This window comes from Pteropus medius, unplaced genomic scaffold, assembly GCF_902729225.1.
Source record: "Pteropus medius unplaced genomic scaffold, Ma_sr-lr_union100, whole genome shotgun sequence".
NCBI classification, from domain to species: Eukaryota; Metazoa; Chordata; class Mammalia; order Chiroptera; family Pteropodidae; genus Pteropus; species Pteropus medius.
The window spans coordinates 22,899,168-22,920,745 of record NW_024354875.1 but is presented as its reverse complement, the minus strand read 5'-3'; the positions used below and the strand labels follow the sequence as shown (position 1 = coordinate 22,920,745).

General features: G+C 33.6%; 2 protein-coding genes across 2 annotated transcripts in view; one reads left to right on the top strand and one right to left on the bottom strand.

Moving 5' to 3' along the window:
- BAZ2B (bromodomain adjacent to zinc finger domain 2B) overlaps positions 1–21,578 on the top strand; it is a 292,925-nt gene that overhangs the window by 45,102 nt on the left and 226,245 nt on the right. The window contains exon 3 of the mRNA XM_039855749.1: positions 12,324–12,691. The gene's annotated coding sequence lies outside the window, so the exon portion shown is untranslated. The remainder of the gene's footprint in view (positions 1–12,323; positions 12,692–21,578) is intronic.
- LOC120597062 (ubiquitin recognition factor in ER-associated degradation protein 1-like) lies at positions 468–12,966 on the bottom strand. The gene is given in 3 exon segments (XM_039855748.1): positions 468–1,052; positions 1,055–1,640; positions 12,888–12,966. Coding segments are annotated over 2 exon segments (888 nt in total). The 5' UTR covers positions 1,500–1,640; positions 12,888–12,966; the 3' UTR covers positions 468–609.

The window sequence follows — 21,578 nt, the reverse complement described above, 5'->3', positions numbered from 1 at the left end:
TATAAGGAAAGATTTTAAAGAAATTAAAAATTCACTGATAGAATTTAAGTCTATGTTAGAGGTATTATGTACTTAAAAGACCATGCAGACAAGTCAGTGATGTGATCTTTACCCTGTAAGCAGAGGAAAAGAAGAAAATATGCAAATGATAATTTGAAACATATCCAACTTAGGTATGCTGTAAAATAAACCACTGGAAAAGGAACAAAAAATAATAATAATAAGATTTTTTAAATCTAAAAATTCCAATTAAACATTTAGCCTCATCTAATAATAGTCAACTGAAAAATCTACCTGACACCACTTTTTAATTATAATAAAAGGACTCAGGCAGAAGAATCATGTTACCTATAAGGAAACAAAACTCTGGATGTTCTCAGCTTTCTCTACAACACTATATTCCATAAGATTATGAAGAAACAGAATTATAAGGAAAGGATTAATTTAAGAATTTTGTGCTCAACTGACTTTTCTTTCATATATGAAAGGAACAAAAATATTGTCAGATTTTCTTTTTCTTTTTTTTTTTTTTTTTTTGCAGTTGATCATTTTATCTTTCAATCATCCAAAAGTCTCAATTTATGGCTTTCCTCCCTTTTTATGCAAAGACTATCCTTCTCCAGAGAAAGCAATGAATCTGCCTCCAGCTTCATCCTCTTCAACCTTTTTGACCAGTGGATGTGAATTTCTGATGAAAGTGATCTTACCAAGTTTAAATTCGTAATTGGGAATTCCTCTTTTAATGTCTCCAGGCTCGATTGGGAAGGCACTCAGCTCTACATCTTTCTTCTTCCCATCCAGTCTGTTCCCAGAGCCGGAGAAGGCATGGAAGCCCAGCTCTCCAGCATAGCCTCTGTGGTCAGTTTTGCCTTCAGTTGACTCCTCATGCTGGACTTGTCTTTCAGGTTCTTTGTAGCCCAGTGGAGCATCAAAGTCCACATTCATGTCGCACTCAGTGATGGACACAGCTTTGTCAGGCTTGGTCTCCATCACCCGCAGTTCATAGATCTCATTGTAGTTGATGGCAATCACATCCCCGGTGGTCAGGCAAAGTTTCTCAGTGCATTTTCTAATACTGCTTTGGGGTTGGTGATATCCAGGAAGTCAGGGCTCTGAAGCTGAAATTTGGAGTATGTGGCCACTTGCAGATTGACACTCTCCACCTGAACCAGTCCCCCTTCTTCTAACAGCAAATTCTGCATCATCCAGTATGGGAGGTAGCAGATACCCTCATCAGCCACAAATTTCAGCACGCCACAATGCGTCATGCTGTCTGAGTTTTTGTTGGTCAGTTTGAACAGCATGGGGTAGGTAATGTTGAGTTGGCTAAGTTGATCGAGGGCTGAGAGTGGCATAATTATCTTCCCGCCTTTCTCCACATCTGACCTGTCATTAAGCCCTGTGAGCATGGACATGGAGAAGCAGCGATACTGCATGGAGAAGCAGTTCTGGAAGACCTGGGGAATTGGGTGGTCAAACATGTTGAAAGAGAACATCATAGCAACTCTGCCTCACAGAAACCACTTTGTCTAGCGAATGTTACAACTGGAGCCCGCAGAGCTGCTCTCCTTACATACTCTGCCGCCGCCACTGCCCTGTCAGATTTTCAAGGCCTCAGAAAATATATATTTCTCAAACCCCTGTAGAAAAAAAAATACTATGAAGGCATACTCATTAATTGAAAGATGATTTTTTAAAACTGTCTCTAACCTCTTCAGTAAAACAGCTATGATGTCTGTGTTGCAAATTCAGTTGTCAATTTCTAATGTTTATTTTACTCAGCTTATCAATGGCGGTTGAAGCATTTCATCACTATGAACATGTTTTTGCACTCATTTCACTGGCCAGTCCTTCTTAATTTACTTTCGTGATTTTTCCTCATGTCTCTAACTTCTAAGTATTATAGCACCACAGGACTTGGTCTCTCTGCAATCGCTTTTTGGTGATCTCAACTATTTCATATTTATTTTTTTAATATTTATAATTAAAATATGGTTAGCATACACTATATTAGTTTTAGGTGTACAACATAGTGATTTGACATTTATACATCTTACAATGTAACTTTCATTATTAATACACCTAAATAGTAGAGGGTTTGATGTACAGTCTCCTTACACTGTCCTTTTTCTTACTATGCCAAAAATGGAAGTAGCTACTGGAAGAGATGACTAAAGGGTAAAGAGTGAAGGATTAGGGTTGATTTCCTGGCAGAAGCAGAGGCTTCAGGACCCTGAATTGAGGGAATGATCTAATTCCCAAGGGTTATCTCTCTATGGAAATAAGATATGTTCCCTCCCCTGAGTAGTTAGGGTGAACCTTTTAAGAAAATTTCAAAGAAAACCCAATTCCTTCAACAAAAGCTGCACATATAAGCTACCATAAAAGCTGCTGCTGAATTGTTTCCCTCTGTGTACTAGGTAGCTCACAGTTTATAATATATATATATATATATATATATATATATATATATTGCCATTTTTAAAGATCTAGCTTATATTGTTTCCAGGTGATTTTTGTCATCTGTTCTGCTTCTTTTTGGATTGCCTCTCTTTAGTGAAGAATGAGAGAGAGAGAGAGAGAAAGGTTATAGATAGGGAGAGAGAAAGGAGTTATAAAAAGTAATTTGAACTCATTTGGGTAAGGATATTTTAAAGTCATTGACTCTCTTTTAAACAAAACCTAATGACAATTTTGGGTAAACTATTCTAGTAAAATAATAAAAGCTTCCCAGAATAAGCACAATATAATGCCTTCTAGTATTTTTGTCTTCGGTGGAGAAGGCACTAAAGCTAAGGAAGTATTAATTCAGCGTTGTACTCCTCAGAGCAAAAGCAGTTAGAAAACCACACAGTTGCCAAGTTTATTAGACCAGCAGCAAAATAATAAATAATTATGTCTGGTGAGAAGTCAAAATCAACTATTGGCCAAATTTCTTTAATATGATTCTTTGGACACTGTAACATCAATGATATATAATATGAAAGCTCAGTTACTCTAATATGTGCATGCTAATAAATACTTGGCTTTTCGGTTGGATGAAACCTAGGTGAAGAGTACTAATAAACTTTTTACCTATGTATAGTTAATTTATGAGGTAGCAGTGCTTGACAACTTGTTTTGTTTTTAATCACTGCAAATCCATGCTAAAGGGGAAGAGATTTTAAAGATATGGTTTGTGATTATTTGTGAGCCAAAAATTTTTTCTGGAAAAGGTGTCTTGGAATCGGTCAGTGTTGACAAAGTATGAGCCATAGGACAAGGAACAACATCACTACACTAGTTAAAGAGTTGACACTTGAATATTATTTCTCACACTGCATTATTCCCAGAGATAGTTTGTAAATGATATGAACTCTGATCTTGATTCAATTTTTAAAGAAAGTAGTGAAAGTTGTGCTTCTGATTGAATTTTGGTTAAATGTATATTTTTTCAGAATGCTGTGAAAATAAGTTAATATAAAACTCTGGTTTTCCAACTTGAAACATGATGTCTTTTGAGAGGGAAAGTAGTCATGAATTTTAGAAATGAGATATAAAATAAAAATATTTTATGACCCTAAAAAGACCATTTTTGTGATTTCAGATGGCTTGTCCAAATGGGTTAAAATATCCTTTTTGAATAGCTTGAAACTATCCTTCAGGGCTAAATTATTACAAAGTTAAATGTTGAAAATAATATAGCAGAAGAAACTATAATGCAAAAAAGCCCTAATCACTATGACACAGACTCTTTCATAAATTAAGATATGCATTCTCCTTCCTCTATCCCCACTCAGAAAAAATAATCACTCCTTCTAATGCGCACTCATTTTACGTTGAATATCTCTATTAGAGTAATCAGATATTTTGGGATGTTAACTTCTCTAAATTGAACTGTGTACTCCTCAAGGACTAGTGATTGTAGTCCTCCCCAACAGGGGTGTGGTGGTAAATCTTTCTGGGAATAAAAATATTTGCTTGCATATATATATTTGCATATATATATTTGCATATATATTTGCATATAAATATTTGCATATATATACATATATGCATGCAAATATACACACACACAATTTACAAATAACATATATAATACTGTATTGTAAAATCCCTATAGCTAATTGATTCTAATAGACTGCTTTAGTTGATTTTTACCAAACTCTTGTGTCTATAGCCCTATCTGTAGCCAACCTGTAGTTGCTGTAATTGTTGAAGAATTTAGTTCCGACATAAATGGTCATCAATATTTTTAAGTAAATGAGTAATATGAAAATGAAATGACTTCACTTTTTCATCATTGATGTGACTTCTTGCAACTTGTTAATAGTTTTTAAATATTGGGAGATTATCTTCTCATTTTTGTGCTATTTTAGTGTAACACTTGTTTAATTTGCATTAACATTTTTTTCCATTACTTTCTTAAGTCTAGACTATCAACAAAGCATTAGTTATGCCATGATGCGTAGTGTTTGCCGTTTTCCGTAAACATGCCCACCATGGTCAATTTTAAGCTACAACATAAAATCACTGATCACAAAGTTGGGAAGATATGGGCAGTAGGACACCACTGTTTAGTTTTTAGGGTGTTTTGTCATACTACAAATGACATAAATAACTTCTAGCTCATAGATGATCTTAAAGCATAATAAAATACATGATGAGTTTTGAATATCTATTTGTTTTTAATATAATTTATTTTAAGTTTGAAGATATTTATTTATGGTAATGACTGTGTTAACAACCATCTTGTAAAATTCCTGAAAATTTAACTTTTGACTGTCAGGAGCTGGTATGACTTGAATTCAGCACATTGCTGCCCCTTTGTAGCTGTGCATAAGCTACAAAGCCTTATATAACTTGGGTGAGCAACAGTCTGTTAATTGAGTTAGTTCAAAAAATTATATTCATCATTATGCCCTTAGTTTTAATGGAATATTGTTATGGGAAAGACCATACAAATGATGTCTATCCACTTGCTATAAAATTACTTTAAAAACTTTGATATGTTATTCCAATGTTTTAAGTTCATTTTAATGAGTTGATACATTTCTTATTTACCAGATAAGAATGGTATCACATTCCTTCTTTGTTTTGTCTGCCTTGAAACTCACAGGTAAATTGTATGCTTGATCATAATAACTGTTAGTACAGACCAATGACATTTTTAAACTTCTTTTAAAAAATTGAATCTTATGTTGAAATCTGAAGATACATATGTGGGTATGTATATGCACATGTATATGTACATATACTACATATAATCATACATACATACATATGATTTCAAGTTAGGTTCCCTAATGTACATTTGATTAGAAATGTTGAATAAATTCTTAATTTGTTTCCTTTATTTACCAATTTTCAAAATAATGAGTTGGTTCCCTAGTATTTTTCAAAAGTGAACAGTGAGGTTCTTTTTAAAGTATTATAAACTGATATATTAAAATATATTTAATATGTTTCAGTTCATTGTAGTAATTGATCTTTGTTCAGTGGGAGCCTCTTCAAGTGGTCTCTTCAAATTGACTTTCAAGTCTTTTTAACATGACCCCAATAATTTTTGATTAATGGTTTACTGGTATGATAGGGTATTCTAGGCTTATTTTCGACATTTCCTATCCCAAACCCGGACTCAGCCTTTGCTTCTTGGAATTCTTTATAGGAGCAAATGGTGTTTAGAGACCATAATTCGGGTACACAGATGTCTGTCTCCTTGTTGCTTCTGCAATGGTCTCTGTTTTTAGGCAGTTACAGTGGGCTGAACTAAGAAATATGTATTTTTAAATGTAAAATATGCATTAATTCTATTATACTCAATTCAAATTCAGGATCACAGGGCTTTTATGTAACTCATTAATTTTATATCTATTTCTTTTTGTCTCATACCAAAAATTAATTTCCAAAAACACTAACTTATTCATTTACTTTTTCTCAGACTATGCATGCAGCAATATTACAAAAACAACCAATTAATTAATACTAAAAAAAAATTGGTTAGTGATTACCATCTAAGGCCCTGTTTTGTTGTTGCTGCTTTAAATTTCTTTTTCTTAGTTTATATCCTATGAGGGATATACTGTTAAATTATTGTATTTGTGTGTGCTTTATAAAAAATTATCATGCTTAATGTCACTTAGAATATTCTCTGTATGGTTATGCTACCAACTCAATATACAATTAAGTTCATTTATTTTATTTAGGTTTCAATTCGATGGCATTGCTTTTTACATTAAATTTATTTTATAATTATGAAAATGATTTTATATGGTTCCAAAATCACACCTGCAAACAAGTTTTATGAGCAGTCTTCCTACTATTTTATCTTTTGTACCTTGTTCCCTTCCTCCCTATTGGTAACCATTTTAAGGTTTGACTTTTCCTTTGATTTAAAAAATTAGGCGAATAGGCAAGTAGATGAACGGTAGCATACTACTGATGTATTTTTTACTTAACAAAATATACTAGGCTTGACTGAAATATTTCATACTATATACATTCTTCATTAAAAAAGAATTGCATAGTACTCCACTGTGTACATGTACCATAATTAATTCAACCATTTCCTTATAAAGGACATTTGGGTTATTTCCAGACTTTTGCTTTAACAAATAATGCTTCAATTAATAACTTCTTATATAACTATTTTATATATTTTTTAATCTTGGTCAGATTCTAGGGATTTGCTAGTTGAAAAATAAATATGCATTAATTCTATTATACTCAATTCAAATTCAGGATCACAGGGCATCTGTAACTTTACTAGATACTGTCAAATTCTCTCTTGTTGGGGTTTTTCCATTTTTCACTCCAACAAGCAATATTTGAGAGTGTCACTTTTCCATACAAGTGCCTCAGTAGCAGGCTGTGTTGTGGAATTTTTGGATTTTTGCCTATTTGTTGAGTGAGAAATAGTATATCAGTGATTCTTAATTTGCATTTCTCTTATAAACAGGATTGAGAATGTTTCTATTTAAAAGGCATTTGCATTTCTTTTTCTGTAAAATATCTGTTCATATCTCTTGCCATTTTTTTTACCAGGGTGTTGGTCTTTTATTCAATTTTAGATACTCTATATATAGGGTATTGTCTCTTATATAAGTTACAAATATTTTCTCAGTTTCTCATTTGTCTTTATACTTTGCTTGCAGTATGTTTTATATTATTTTTTTTGCCATACAAAAGCTTTCTATTTTCATGCATTGAGGTTTACCAGTATTTCACATTATTGCATCTAGTTTTGACCATTGCTAGAAATATTTTCCCTACTCTCCAATTATACAGGAATTGACCCATCATTTCTCCTAATACTTGTGTGATTCAAATTTTTGTATTTAAATATCTGACCTTTTTGAAATTTATTCATGGAATAGATCCAAAGTCATCTTTTTTCATTATGACCACCCAGTTATTCCAACAATACTTATTAAAAAGTCCATCCTTTCCTCACTGCTTTGAAATACAGCTTTATCTATTAAATTTCCATCAGCACTTGTGTTAATTTCTCAATTTTTTATTGCGTTCTATTGTTTTTTTTTCCACATGCTGATATCAACTGTTAAATTATAAAGGCCTTATGCATATTTTAATATCTGACATGGCACTTACCACCACTCTCAATGTTCTTCTTTTTCATTTTTGTTTTTGTTTTTGTTTTATAATCAGCTTATGCTTATAAAAGTGTTCTTAATCAGGAGTTTTTATCTGAAACATTGTCAGAGTTTTTAAGAAAAGGAAGTAGGCCCCCACTCCGGACCTAGTGCATCTCTGGATGTTGGGCCTGGGTATATGCATTTTGAAAAAGTTCTCTAGTTGATTCTGATAATTTCATTAAAAAGTGACCTATAAAGCATAAATTCTAATTCTAATTCCAGATTACCTTATGATTTGTTTTCCTTTATGTGTTCTGGACCTAACTTAATGACTTCAGCATTCTCTCAGTTCCCTAAGACATAAATCTCTCTAGTCTTTCCTCAGTTCTTCTTCTCCCTTTACCCTGTTTTCAGTTGTTCGCCAAATCCACATTTTACTTCAAAAATACCTGGTTTTAAATTTCCAGTGCCATGGTCTTTTACCATCTTTTTCATGGACTGTTAAGCAGTCTTTTCGTACTACAGTCTATCATCTGCACTGCCTACACAGTTATTGTTAACTAAAAACAAGGTCGATCATGTCACTCCTTTGCGGACCTTCGTTGTCTCTCAGGATAAATTCAACCATTTACCATCATGGTACATCAGGCTTTTCAACTCTTAAGTCCCAGCCTCCTTTCCCTCCTTCATCCGTGTTATTCCACACCTCACACTGGATATTCCTGTTACACTGAATTTCTCACTAATAAATGGAGACCAGACCTAGTAGTGCTTTGTATTTAAACTTATGGTTTCTTTCACTTAGAATCCACCCCCTCCTCCCTTTTCCTTCCTGGTTAGCTTTCAGTATTTGAGATGCAGTTCAAATGACATCTCTTTGATAAAGCTTGTTTTAGACTCATAGAATTAGTTGCCCCATCCTCTTCATTCCAACAAAACTTTATTATTTGTATCTTTATAATGTGATATCTGTGAATCTCTAATCACCCAGGAATTTCACACTTTCAACATCAACCAGAATGTGAGCTTTTCATGTTTTTCCAGCCGCTAGCAGAGTGCATAGCATATAGCAAGCAATCAAATGTTTGTTCAGTGAATGAAAACAAATAAAGCTTCATTAGTCTGTACCTATGAAACAGAAACAAGACATTACAGTGGCCAGCTAATTCTACTATTTAGATCCTTCATTCTTTGGGCTTTCTGTTCTCTGTACATGGCAATTCCTTACTATTTGAAGATCCATGTGCAATACCCATAGTAGTAAATTAGATATCTATCCATCTTTACTTCTATCTATCTATGAAGTTCTGTCTCGGTCCTAAAAATAGATGCTGCTTTAAAAAAGAAAGTGCAGTAATTGAGTCTGTAGTGGTGGCATAATTAGTCTATGGGATAAGAAGATATCATATATAGAAGTTCAGAAATAATTATCAGTCATATTGGTAAAGATCTGTTCGACCATTTAATTTTACAATTCGGCATATGGTGAATACTAATTTAGATGATGATGTTAGGTAGAAGACTATGCGCTATAGGAGCCAGATTGTTTTATAACTATGGTAATTATTCCCCGACTCTATGACTATGTTGTAATCTCTGAGACAATCAAATGTGGTAACATGAAAAAAGGGAAAGAATCATCTTAAAAAATAAAGCACAACTTTGTAGTATCAAATATTGGAGTAATTCAATTTTAAATTTGTAGTATACTTTTATTTTAAAAAATCAGTTTTAAAAGTATAGATTAAATTGGAAAATTAATATATTTGAATTACCAAATAACACATTATTTTAGATATATCTTAATGTAAAAATTGAAGCTTTTATTGAAATATAGGAACGCATGTTAAGAATTTTACATATCAATCTATGTGTTTTTAATTTACTAACTTTTGATTTGTATTTAACTGCATTTCATTTTTGAGAATGTTGCAAAAATATATTCCAAACTATATAAAGAACCTTTGATGATAATTATATTTTAAAAATATTTTAAAGACACTAAATCAGGTTCTTCATTATCACTTTTATCCTTCATTCCAGCATTTTGATGACATTCTTGTTACTTCATCATTCAACCAATTAAAAGACAACTTTGTGTTGTATGTAGCTTCAACTTGAAATTATATATACATACTTTTAAAAAATTTTTTGAACTGTGGTTTAAATTACTCAGGAGAATGACAGAAATTTTTAATATGTTTTTATACAAGTTAATCACTTTTATTACATATGTACCATTTTTTTCTGTTGATTAGGATATATCCAGAGTTTAAATTAATAAATGACATATTATGTCAAGTATTTTTCCCACAGGTTTCTTCTCTAAAAACTAGGCAATGTAAATTAAATATCCTTATGAAACTTATTGTTTGGAAAATCAATGTGCCATCTTTAAACTTAAATTATTTCAAAATATTGGAACCAAAAATTGAACTATGCTTTGCAGTATATTTTAAAAAGTATTTAAGTAATATATATATATATATATATATCCTTAGTTATCCAAATTACGCTAGTGAGCCATTTATTTCAAGAAAAATGTTTTAAAAGAATTCTTTATGAAACCGAGATAACTTGAATCGAGCCCCTTTTTATCCTTTTAAAATTTTTTGAATGTTTCAACAGTTATTCTAGTGATTAGGCAAAATGTCAGAAATGGATTGTTGAAGTATTATTATATTTATATAGAAATATCAGTGAAATGTCTTGTTTACTTCCAAATGTTTTAAAATACTGTGAAGAGTGACCACTATTATGTAAATTGCATGAACTTTTTTGAATGTTACATTGGATAGAATTATCTAAATGCTAGCATTCACGCTTACATTTTAATCTGTATTTTTCTTTTGGAACATTATTAGTAAATTTTGAGATGGCAGAACTGTTGACCCAATCATACATGTACAGAGCTTGGCCTCTGAGTTAATTAAATATGAGTTAATAATATATTAAAGGAAATTATTGTCTTTATTACAGTTATTAGGTAGTTACTCAAATTATAGCTTCAAAGGAATGCAGAGCATGGAAACTCAGGATTAAATTATGCATTTGAACCTTAGGCCAGCTTTTACTGTACAGACAGTTTTCTGCTAAGAGAGAAATTGTATGTCATTGAAATTAAATGCTTTTCTGGGGATGGAAGGTTCCAGTTTTTAATGAAATTACTGAGTGTGGTGTAGTGAAATGATTAAAATCTGTATTCCGGGAATGTGGCAGGGAAAAAAAATCAATAAGTGCTAGCACAGCTTTGCTGCTCAATGTGATCCTGAGAATGAAATAAACTACTACAAAAATAATAATTAAAAATATATCAGCACATTAATTTATTTAGCATCAGTCTCCTGAGACATCATCTTCACTAATTTTTAGCATACATTTTACTATGTAATGAGCAGCCTTCTTTTCAGATATCCCTATTAGACTGGCAGTATTTCTGCCCTTCCCCCAGTGCTCCTGCATTGCAATCATTGTACTTGCACTTATTATGTTACAAATGACCGAGGTAAGGCTGACATTCTCAGTGCATGCGAAAAGACCTAGTCTGCCAAGCTTTCTTTTTTTTTTTTTTCCTAATGAAGCAGCTTTGTGAAATCTCCCCATGTGTTAATACTAATGAAGATCCTCCAGCACAATTAAAATCACAGCCAGTGGCTGAAGAGGAAACATAAAACAATAGCGTCTTTTAAGATACATTTATCCACATTTATATGTACAAAATATACATATATGGAGTTATTTTTTCTAAAGTTTGCCTTTCCCTTGCTCTTCATCCTGAAAATTAAATTATTCAGTTTTTAATTATATGAACTTTGAGACTTTAATGTGTTGTGGGGAGAGGGGGAACTGTACCTCAATGAAAATTTTTAAAAATTGTCTTTTTGGGTGTTAACCAAAGTAAAGACTCTTAAAAATCATTTTTAGGAAAATATGGGTTATGTTTAGAGGATGGAATGTGGTGTACTTTACCTTCAGTTTAACTTTACTGGGTTCAGGATGTTGAATTGGGGAGGGGGAACAGTAGAGTTAAAAACAAAGTTGGAAAAGATTCTGGGGATAGACAAATAGCATACCTCGTGTTTAGTTTAAAGATGGAGCAAGGGGCTACCAGTCTTAACTTGGTATTTTAAAAAGTATTCAGTTCTTATAATTAGCTATCCCCACTCCCTTTTTTTTAAGCTCAGAAATTGCGAGGGGAAAACCGCTATTGAGATTACCTTTTAAATTTAATTTATAACTTTAAAACGGTTTACTATTTTAACGTGTTGTACTTAAATTTTAACTCCGTGCATAAAATTACAGCCCGCTTAACTTGCCCGTGTTAGGGCAGTAGCGTTTAACTCCGGGATCATCTTGCGTCCTGCTTTTTATTTTATTTTGACTTCCAAACATCCATGAATTCTTGGCATATTAATTTAGTTGGCTTGTAGACTTCAACTGAATTCTGAGTTTACGGACAAAAAACTTTATGTGGAATTGGTTAATCTATGTTCCCTATATGTTTACGTTTTTGAAAAATTACGTCTTCGATCCTATTTTCTGTCTTCACTTTTAAAAGCAAAACAAAACATTTAAGTTTCTTAACTTTTTCCTGGGACAAGGAAGGGTGCAAACTCAAAGCTACAGTATTCTTGGGAGGAAGAAGCAACCCCCCCCTCCCTCCCTTGGCTCCTTTAGGAGCTGATAGGTCATTTATTATTGGAACTGAAATGGTATAAACAATTCTCTCTCTTTTTCCCTTGTTAACAGCAACTTTCATTGTTAGAGAGAGGAGAGAGAGAGAAGCCTTGTTGGTTGACGTCACTTGGTTCATGAAGCCTTCGCCTAGAAGTGAAGCTGCTGAACAAACCTTGAGAAGAATCATCTCCTGCTTCAATCTGCTGCTGGATAGGAACTAATCAGAGAGCGAGAGGCGGAAGACGGAGAAGGAGGGATTCAAAGAGCTTTCCCGATCACAAATCTCACCTCCACTCCAACTCTATACTTTTCTTTAAAAAAATAATAGGAATAAGAAGGTGCTGGGGTTTCAAAAAATAATAATAATAATAATCGTAACCTTCAACCATCTGGGGAAGGCAAAAATCCCATCCACCGCAACTCTCAGTTCGAAAGTAAAGGTGAGTTACAAATCCTCGGGTGTGAGGGGTGCGGGTGAAGATGAAAATTCCAAATGTTATAAAGCCGGTTTCAAACAGAAAAGGAGAAACTACGCTCCTGCGAGCGGGGAAGACTCTGGAGTTGCTATCTCCAGGCGCTCGCCCTGCCCGCCCTGCTCGCCCTGCCCGCCCTGCTCGCCCTGCCGCGGCTGTTTACCCTCGCTGGTCGGTGTGTCTCTTTGTTGTGCTGGCTGCAAGGCTGGGGTGGCGCTCAGGGTCCCGAGTGGAGTTTGGGGGAGCAGGACGCAGAGATGCGCGGCTCTGGGTGGGAGGTGGGGGGTGCGGTCTCAGGAGAATGTAAACTTTATTCCTAGCTGCCAGTGCGGGACTTCGGTCCAGCAGGGCCGCGGGCCGTGCCGCCGCGGCGCGGGCAGGCGCTGCCGCCTTTGTGCCGGCCGCCCCACTCGGCCGCCGGCTGCGCGTCTCCTTCCTTCCTTCGGCTTCCAGCGTTCAGGTCGCTGCCAACAGTTTTGCTTCTTAAAAAAACAATCTCTGGCACTGTCAAGATCGCTGTTTCTACCCGGGAATATCCGCAGCTCCCCCCTTTCTCAGTGGGGTAGTTTCAGGATTACCCCCACACCCCGCAACAATCCGCCTACTGCTGCCCTTTTTTGCCTCCGCCCCCTCTTTCCACCAGGACTGATTAGCTGCGCCTGCCACCCCCACCCCCCAATTCGGGCCTCTTTCGGTCTTTGCCCGTAGAGCTTGCAGCTCCAGAGTTTTCAGAAAATGAGCTGGGGGGTGCGGGTGGAAGTGGGGGCAGGTGGGATTGGGAAAAATACCTGGGAAGAGCTATATGTCAGTACACAGAGGGTTAGAGAAGCATAGTTGTTCCTACAGTAATGTCTGTCTCCTAGCAGTTCTTCCGCGGGAACAACCTCCAGCTCTCAACTCTTCTTCGCTCTCCTAATCCTCTTGTCGCTCACCCTCCCCCCTTTCCCTTTCGCGGCTCCTCTCCGGTTAAAGTAGTTCCACGAACCCCAGAATTGGGACTTGGGAAAGGAAGGAAGAAGTGTTTGGAGAGTCCGAGCTGGCTCTCTTGTTTGGGAGATTTTCTCTTCTTTTATCGCGCTATGTATTTATCTTTTGTGTGTTGCTTCCTTATAAAGGGAGAAGCAGCTGCAGTCCTTGGCCGAGTTGTCGAAATTTATCCCTTTGTGTATATTACAATATCCTCCATTTTTTCCCTCTGCCCTCTAAACAACAAGCGTTTCGCCATCTTGGGCAATTTTTATTCCCAAGTCGCGCTCTTTTTTTTTTATTTTTGAGGAAGGGAAGGAAGCCTTAGGCAAAGTGTGTCTGGATAAGACACAAACTTTAGGGAATGTTCAGGGGGCCCAGTGACGTCATGTAAACTTTATCGAGAAATTGTCCCAAGAGTAATTTTTTCGCTTAATTTTCCCCCTGTTTTAAAGGACCGTCTAACTTAACTGGTTAACGATAAGTTGTGCTGTTAATTTTTGTGTTCTGCTCTCAAAATAAACCTTCAACGTATACACATTTTATGGTTTGGTAACAGGTGGAAAATTATGTGCAAAAAAATATAAACTTTTATAGTGTCATTTGGTATTCACCTAGCTTTCGTTTACGTGTGTTTTATTCCTTAAAGGTTTCAAATGTTATTTTTAGTCAGCGTATTCCCTTTATTATGTACTTGAATCTCTGCTGTGGATTTTTCTTTTAATCAGCTTGGTTCATATTTACGTATACTTATTTTAGATTACCTAGATCCTCTTGTAATTAAATGTTCTATTTTATACATATTTGTTTACATTTTGAAAATATATGTTGAAAAAACTTGGAGTTACTGTATACTTTTGAAATTTAAGTCAAGCGATTAAGTCAAGCGATTGGCAAAAATGAGGAGGTTGGTTTTTAAAAGGCAGAATTGATTTTAAAAAAATATTTTATAACTTCAAGCTATAAGCTCTGTCAGCCATTATGAAAAGATAAACAACAAAAACTAGTGTTTAAATTTGCTTGTCTAAAATAGTTTTTCACCTCACAAAAGTTCAGTTGGTCACATGATCAAACTTAATGATACACTGACTGGTATATAAATAAGGCACTGTAAGTTGAATGGGAAAGTGGAATTCTGTCTCCTGTAGTCATTTGCAGTCAGCATATTTACTTCTAACAAGGACATGAAACTGTCTGTATTTAATTTGCATTCTCTTTGTCTTCTGGGTTAGGGAAAAACATTGACTAAAATTAACTCAAAAAAAAGCTAATGGAAACAATTCTGGATATATTGAAAAGGTTGATCTAACACGTAAAACATGTTGTATGTGGTACGGTTTTTATCTCTGTTGCAGTCTGGTGTTATCTGCTATGCTATTTATCTAGGAATTTACTTTATGTAAAATGCTATATAGAAAGCTTGACTGAATTGAATGTCTGCCATTTATGTGAATTGTAGGTAGGTGAAAAATGTTTAAATAGTTGAAAGCACATAGAACAGATGGTTTTAAATTATACATGCAACAAAGGACTAGAAGATTTGGCAGATTATAAATGGCAAGCAACAGAGGATAAGCAGTTTAAGAAAATGGTAGTTAAGTACATTTGATGTCTCACACTTATTGTAAACACTGTATATTGTCAGTGTACTGCATAATCAGTAATTTGGGCAACATTTAGGCACTTAATAAGTTTAAGATAGAAAAAAGTAAGATTTTACAAATGTTTGAAATGAGTGGTTGGATGTAAAATTTTAAGCCTGTGATAACAGTTTCCTTTTTTTTTTTTTTTAGAAAATCAAATTGTATGTTTTAAAAATAGGAAGCTATTTATGAGAACTTAATATTGTTGTATTCATATAATGGTTTGGAGAGAAGTAAGAGTAGGTACATATTTTAAAATCCAGAGAGGAGTATATTTACTGTTCTCATATGTTAAACTAATGCTTAAGTATAGCAGTGTATACCCTTTCAAGCACTACTGAAAAATATTTTTAGGCTATTCAGTCTTGGAAATGCATTTATTAGAATGCCGTTGATAATTTACTAAATAGTTATTAAATGAAAGAAGGATACATTTTAGTATTAATTTTTGAATTTTGTACATAACCTGATAATGATTTTACTTTGTGAATATACTCTCAATTTTAAAAATGTAAAGATTTTTTATGTAGTTTTGCCTTTCTAGAAGAATCCGAGTAATTATATTTAGCATTTTCAAAAGATTTAGAATAACAAAGTATTCAACTTGGCAGGAATTTGTTTTTATTTTTATAAGCTATTTATTTAAAATGCGTATAAGATGGTAATGGAAACCTTGGAATTTTAATTCTGTTGCCCTTTCTCCTATTTCTTTGTTTGCATGTTTATTATAGAACTGCAGTGTAAAGGAGCAGATGTTTTGCCAAACATCCTGATGTGTTGCATTTTCTTATGGGAGTGCATAACTGTTCCTTCTGATGCATCAACTTGACAGCTGGTTGATTTCATGGAGCTGCTAAGAAGCCATTAGTGGTGTCATTGAATTGAAACAGAACAGTCACTCCCAGCTTGAACTGCAATTGTTAATGTCTTTGTTGCTACTTTTGTGTTACTATACAAGATGTAGGATATCACAGTTGCATGAAAGTTCATGTTTTCTGTCTTATCTCCTTGCATTAGTCAATGTATATGTTAGAACTTGATTACTTTGAGGTTTAAAGATTCCTTAAAGATTTTAAATTACAGTTTCTGAGTTTTTGACCTACTCCTAAAAGACATGATTTATCACAAACCGAGTAATGTGGTAATTTTGACTCCTAGGTAAAATTATATCATCAAGTTTTAACGATATTTAATATACTTCATATCCTGAGGGATTGATTAAATTACTTTATTAGGTATTTTAAGAGGTTTTTGATTATAAAAAGTTAAATATTTCATACCATGTTTTAAAAAGATTGCTTTATTTGATAAATGTTTACTCATTTGATTAAATATTTCTTTAAACTTTTTCACAAAATAATCAGGAAAAAATTATTGAGGAAATGGGCAGCTTTGTGTTTAATTTTTTTATCAGGAGGTAAAGATACTATTAAATAATCGACTAGTAGACATTTTAAAAATTGAAATAATTTTTATTGCATTAATAACTTTTATTGATATTTACAGAAAACTGTGGTACTAAAATTGTGTCAGATCTCATTCCATTGGTGCTTGAGTGTTTTCTACTTTTTCTAATTGTTTGCTGCTTTTTTTTCCTTTGGTGGGAGAGGACATAGGAAAAGAGGAAGAATAGTGATATTCTCAACAGAAAATAAAAGCACATTAAAAAATTGGTTTAAAAAAAACTTTAGGATGATAAGTTCAAGGATAAAATGTAGCTTTCCACTCTTAGATCTTTTCTAGTCCCAATAGTTATTGATTTCTTAAATTTTAAATCATTAAATACATTATGCATTTAAGCAGTTTTCAAAGAACATAAAATTTATAACATTTCAAATTAGTTTACCTTTTAAATACTTAGAATGTGAAATTGATGATTAGAATATATAATTGACTGAGTTAAACCTTATTAAAAGGACTTACTATACGATATAAATTTTTAACACATCATATACCGTCGCGTGATTCCAGAATTATGATTTCCTGAAGTCATGTTTATGAAGATGCTTTCCCTTTAAATAGAACATACATTACTTAGACTGTAGCTAAGCTTATATTCAGATAATATGCTTTCTCAACCTTTTAACATAATAGCCATATAGTTCCTTAAAAAGAAAATCATTAGCCTATGATACAATTATTTAGAAATATATTTACTCATTTGTTTCAAGGCAGATATTCGCTTAAACTAAATTGTGGTAAATTGAGTTATATATTAAATATAAACTTTTTTAAAGGAATCTCAATGCTTAGCTCATTTTTTAGAGATAACATAATCTTAATTTTGCAAATAAGTATCCCATAAGTTAGGAATTTTTTTCTCATTGGATTTCTTAAGGGAGGGCAATTTTTAACAAAAGTTATAAAAAGTTTAAACTCTAATTTGAAAGTTTTTCTGTTGACCATATCAACTTTGAAGTTTTGGGCAATAAATATTATTAATTTACAGTTATATATGGAGTTATAAAATATTGGCAACATCTTGGCTGAAAGAAAAATAACATGAATTTACATGACCTTAAATCTATTTTGAATGATTTGTGGTTTGTGGCATGTCAGTACAGTTTGAGATGTAAAATATTTAATAGTCCTGATATGTGTAAGTTGAACATTGAGTTTTTAAAATTAGGCTTTTATAAGAATATAAGGTGAAAATAGTTTTTATCACATATTTAAAAATTTATTATACGAGATAGAGTGTTTTCAGTTTGTTTTTTAAAAAAAATCAGTGCTTTTAAAATAGTTTTCATAATTTATGAAATTTGGCTTTTTGAATACTTTTCATTTAAAATAAAAATCATTAGCAAAGATACTAATAATGAAGGTAATGTAGAGATAAGAACCTTTACTAATTTTGTGTGTTCGCATGTATGTATAAGAAAAAATGAGTATTTGGTTTGCAAGTAGTTATTGCGTTGGTACTTAAGCTATGTGTAGACGTACATTGTGTGTTTTTCCTGTTTTCTCATAGCACTTTTCCACAAGCATGCACTCATTAATCAAAGACGGTGCACTCCTGCTGAGGGCAGAGAGGTTCATCAAATTGGCAGTCAGTTTGGTGTAAAGAACGGTGTACTGAAGCTCTTAACTCGCTGGGACATAAATAAATCTAAGGTCTTTGTATGCAAACCCTGGAGGTTAATACTGTATAATTCAATGTCCTGTCTTTGTTTTTATGATTGATGTTTTTAAATGTTTCAAGTTTGATGCAAGTCTTCTAGTAGGTCAGATCTGACAATCCGATTGGCTGAAGTAAGAAAGCATTAGGTTGTCAGGACTTTGAGTATGCTGCAGAGATTTTGATTTTTTTTTCCCTACGAGATCATTGTCATATTGCCTGAGCTGTTATAGGAATGTACCAATGATTGACATCCCCTGCTGTGATAATGGACCCAGTGCATGAAATGCCAATAGTTTGGTCCTATTTGTTCGGAAGCTCACCGCTATTTGTATCCTTAACAGAACTAACATGTAGAACAAGCAAAACTACTGGGATTTCTCTGTAGAAATAGTGCTGGGATTTGGCTTTAACATGAATTGGTTGCATATTCATAATTTAAGAACAGCTGGTTACACCAAGCACATAGTCATTTGCAAGCTATTATAAACCATTCCACTCACACATGGAGCCTGTGCTTGGTGGATTTTTTTTTTTTTATTGATCTACCTGCATTTAAAATCTGGTCACTGCTGCCACAGAAGCTCTTCATTTTAGCTGTGTTTGCAACATAAAACAGCTTCAATTTTAAATATTTAAACTAAATGCTGAATAAAATGAAGAAACTTTGAAAGAACCAAGTGTAAAAGGTCAATAATCCATTATATTTCTCATCTTCGCCTAAACAAAAGAAACTTAGATTATATAATCATTATAATTTTTGGAAAATATGTTGTTTTATGATTTTGTCCTTATATAAATAACTGAATTATCTTTAATTTGAAAATATTGTTAATTATGTTTTACTAGTTATGTATAGATTTAGGAAACAATACAAGCAATAGATTGTGATTGATTAGGCTGTAAAACAGTTTCATCCAATACAGAAAAGTGACTACTACTAGCTTATGAGTGGTAAAAGTCAAAATACAAAGGAAAATCAACAAGACATTATAATTGGCTTAAAAAAAATGCTAATCCTAAAAGTAGAAAGATACTCTAATGTTTTAGAAGCAATCTAAGGAGAAGTCTCTCCTGCTTTTTGGGTTGCTTCTGGAATATTAAGCTCAGCTGTGCTCTTACAGTATTTAAATAATATTTGTAAGCTAGTCCAGCTATTTTTAGTTTCCTGCCTGTTATATGTGTAGTGGGGACTGAAAGGAGAGGAGAAAACCTCTATATCCCAAGCTTTTAGTGAGAAGAGTGGTAGGAGAAAATGTTAAATGTGATTTCAGATCTCCTTGTAGGAAGCACAGGCAGCTAGCTCTGCCTTGATTTGTGTATGTGAAAATAAGTGGATACCTGCGTGATCTACAATGATGGTGATTATGCTGAGCTTTCCTCACAAAGTGTTAGGTTCACATGTGCATGCATGTGTTTGTCCCCACACTAGATGATAAAGTAGCTTTCAGCACTTCAAGGTTGAGTACCAGTCCTAAGAGTACATTTTACTCTTTCTTGGCTTCACAAATGGCTGAATATGTTGGTAATATAACAGAATATATGGCCAAATTTAATCTAGCTGATAGTAGGCCTTGCTTTTTTCTAAATAATAAAATCAAAGGTTATTAAAGGATGATGTGTTACATTTTACTTTTGAGTTGCTTAGGATAATTATATATACAGTTAACTTGCCATTATTGAGGTTATATTAGTCATTTTGTGAATTATTCTATACTTTTTATTTCTCTTCTCCTTTGACCATTGTCTTTTCAGTTATTTCCCTGCTCTTTAGCATATCCTCACAGAATAAGCTGAGGAAATAAAAGGAAGTAAAATTCAAATCAATCTAGTTTCCCTTCCTCCCTCACTTCTTAATAAGATCAGTTGGAAAATCCTTAGCTTTTCACCAAAATGAGGGTTTGGGATTTTGTCTACCTCTTCGGGTTCTCATTACAACATTATATTTAGGAAAAAAGAAATATGAGGTAATGAACTCAATTGTTAAAATATTAGTAACCCAATGATGGCTAAAACAGTTGAAAGTTTAGCCATTACTTGAAAAATGAATCAACTTCTTAAAGACAACCACAGGAGAATCACAGGTATTTGATAACACTTACTGTCCTAGTGGTAATAATAAGAGAAAAGGGTGGCAAGCTACCTTCATTAAATTTATACTGAAAGCTGTCTTGAAGCAGCTTTAGTATAAACTCTTGAGCTGTGGATAAAAGTTTGTGAAAGCTCAGAATGGGGTAGAGATAGCTTCTGGTTGGAATCATGAGAAAAGCCTTTTTGGTTTGAGTAGCATTGAATTAGACCGAGAAGAATGCATAAACTGAATATTCAGAGATCAGGAAGTAAGAATTTGAAAAAGAAGGACAGTATGAGTCCACTATAGGACAAATAAATTAAAGTTAGGTCTATTAGGCGTCTGGAGTGGTTCTGCAACGATTTTGAGGTCACCCAGATCAACACCTCTTCTCCTATAAGGAAAAGAATGTTTTGGGGTCCTTCTTTCTCCATTGCTTTCAAAATTGACTGCTTGGCATTCTCTGGAAAAGGTGGGTCAATTCATCCATTTCAATGATAGGTTTGTTGTTTGTGAAGGCCAGGTTAAAACCGACAAAACTGCCCTTTCTGGTCAGAGTTATTTAAATACTGTGTTTCATATAAGATTAACCAGAACCACTCCCTTCTCCTTCGCTCTTTTCCTGTGCTTTTATAAATGTTTTTCCTTGTACCTAATGCATGGTCACACCTGTTAACAACATTGAGCGGGGGACCATCACCTGTTTCTCTTTTCTCAATTTGGTGGTGAGGAACTAGCTTTCCAAGGGGATTTGATGACTGATGCAGAAAACTCCTTTACATCTTTTAGTTCCTTTGGATGAAGACAGACACTGGCTAGACTGCTAATAATAGGATTATTCATAAGGACAAAAAGCAACAAAATATATAACACCTATTTTTAATTACATTAGTACTGAATTTAACTAGTAATAGAAATCCCACTAAAAATAGAGAATATGAAAGGAAAGATTCAAAACAATTCAAACAAATGTACAAGGTCTTAATTTCCAGTGCTTAGACTTTTCCTAACTCCCTTATTGCTATAGTAAGATAATGAAATTTGTTTAATTTTCCC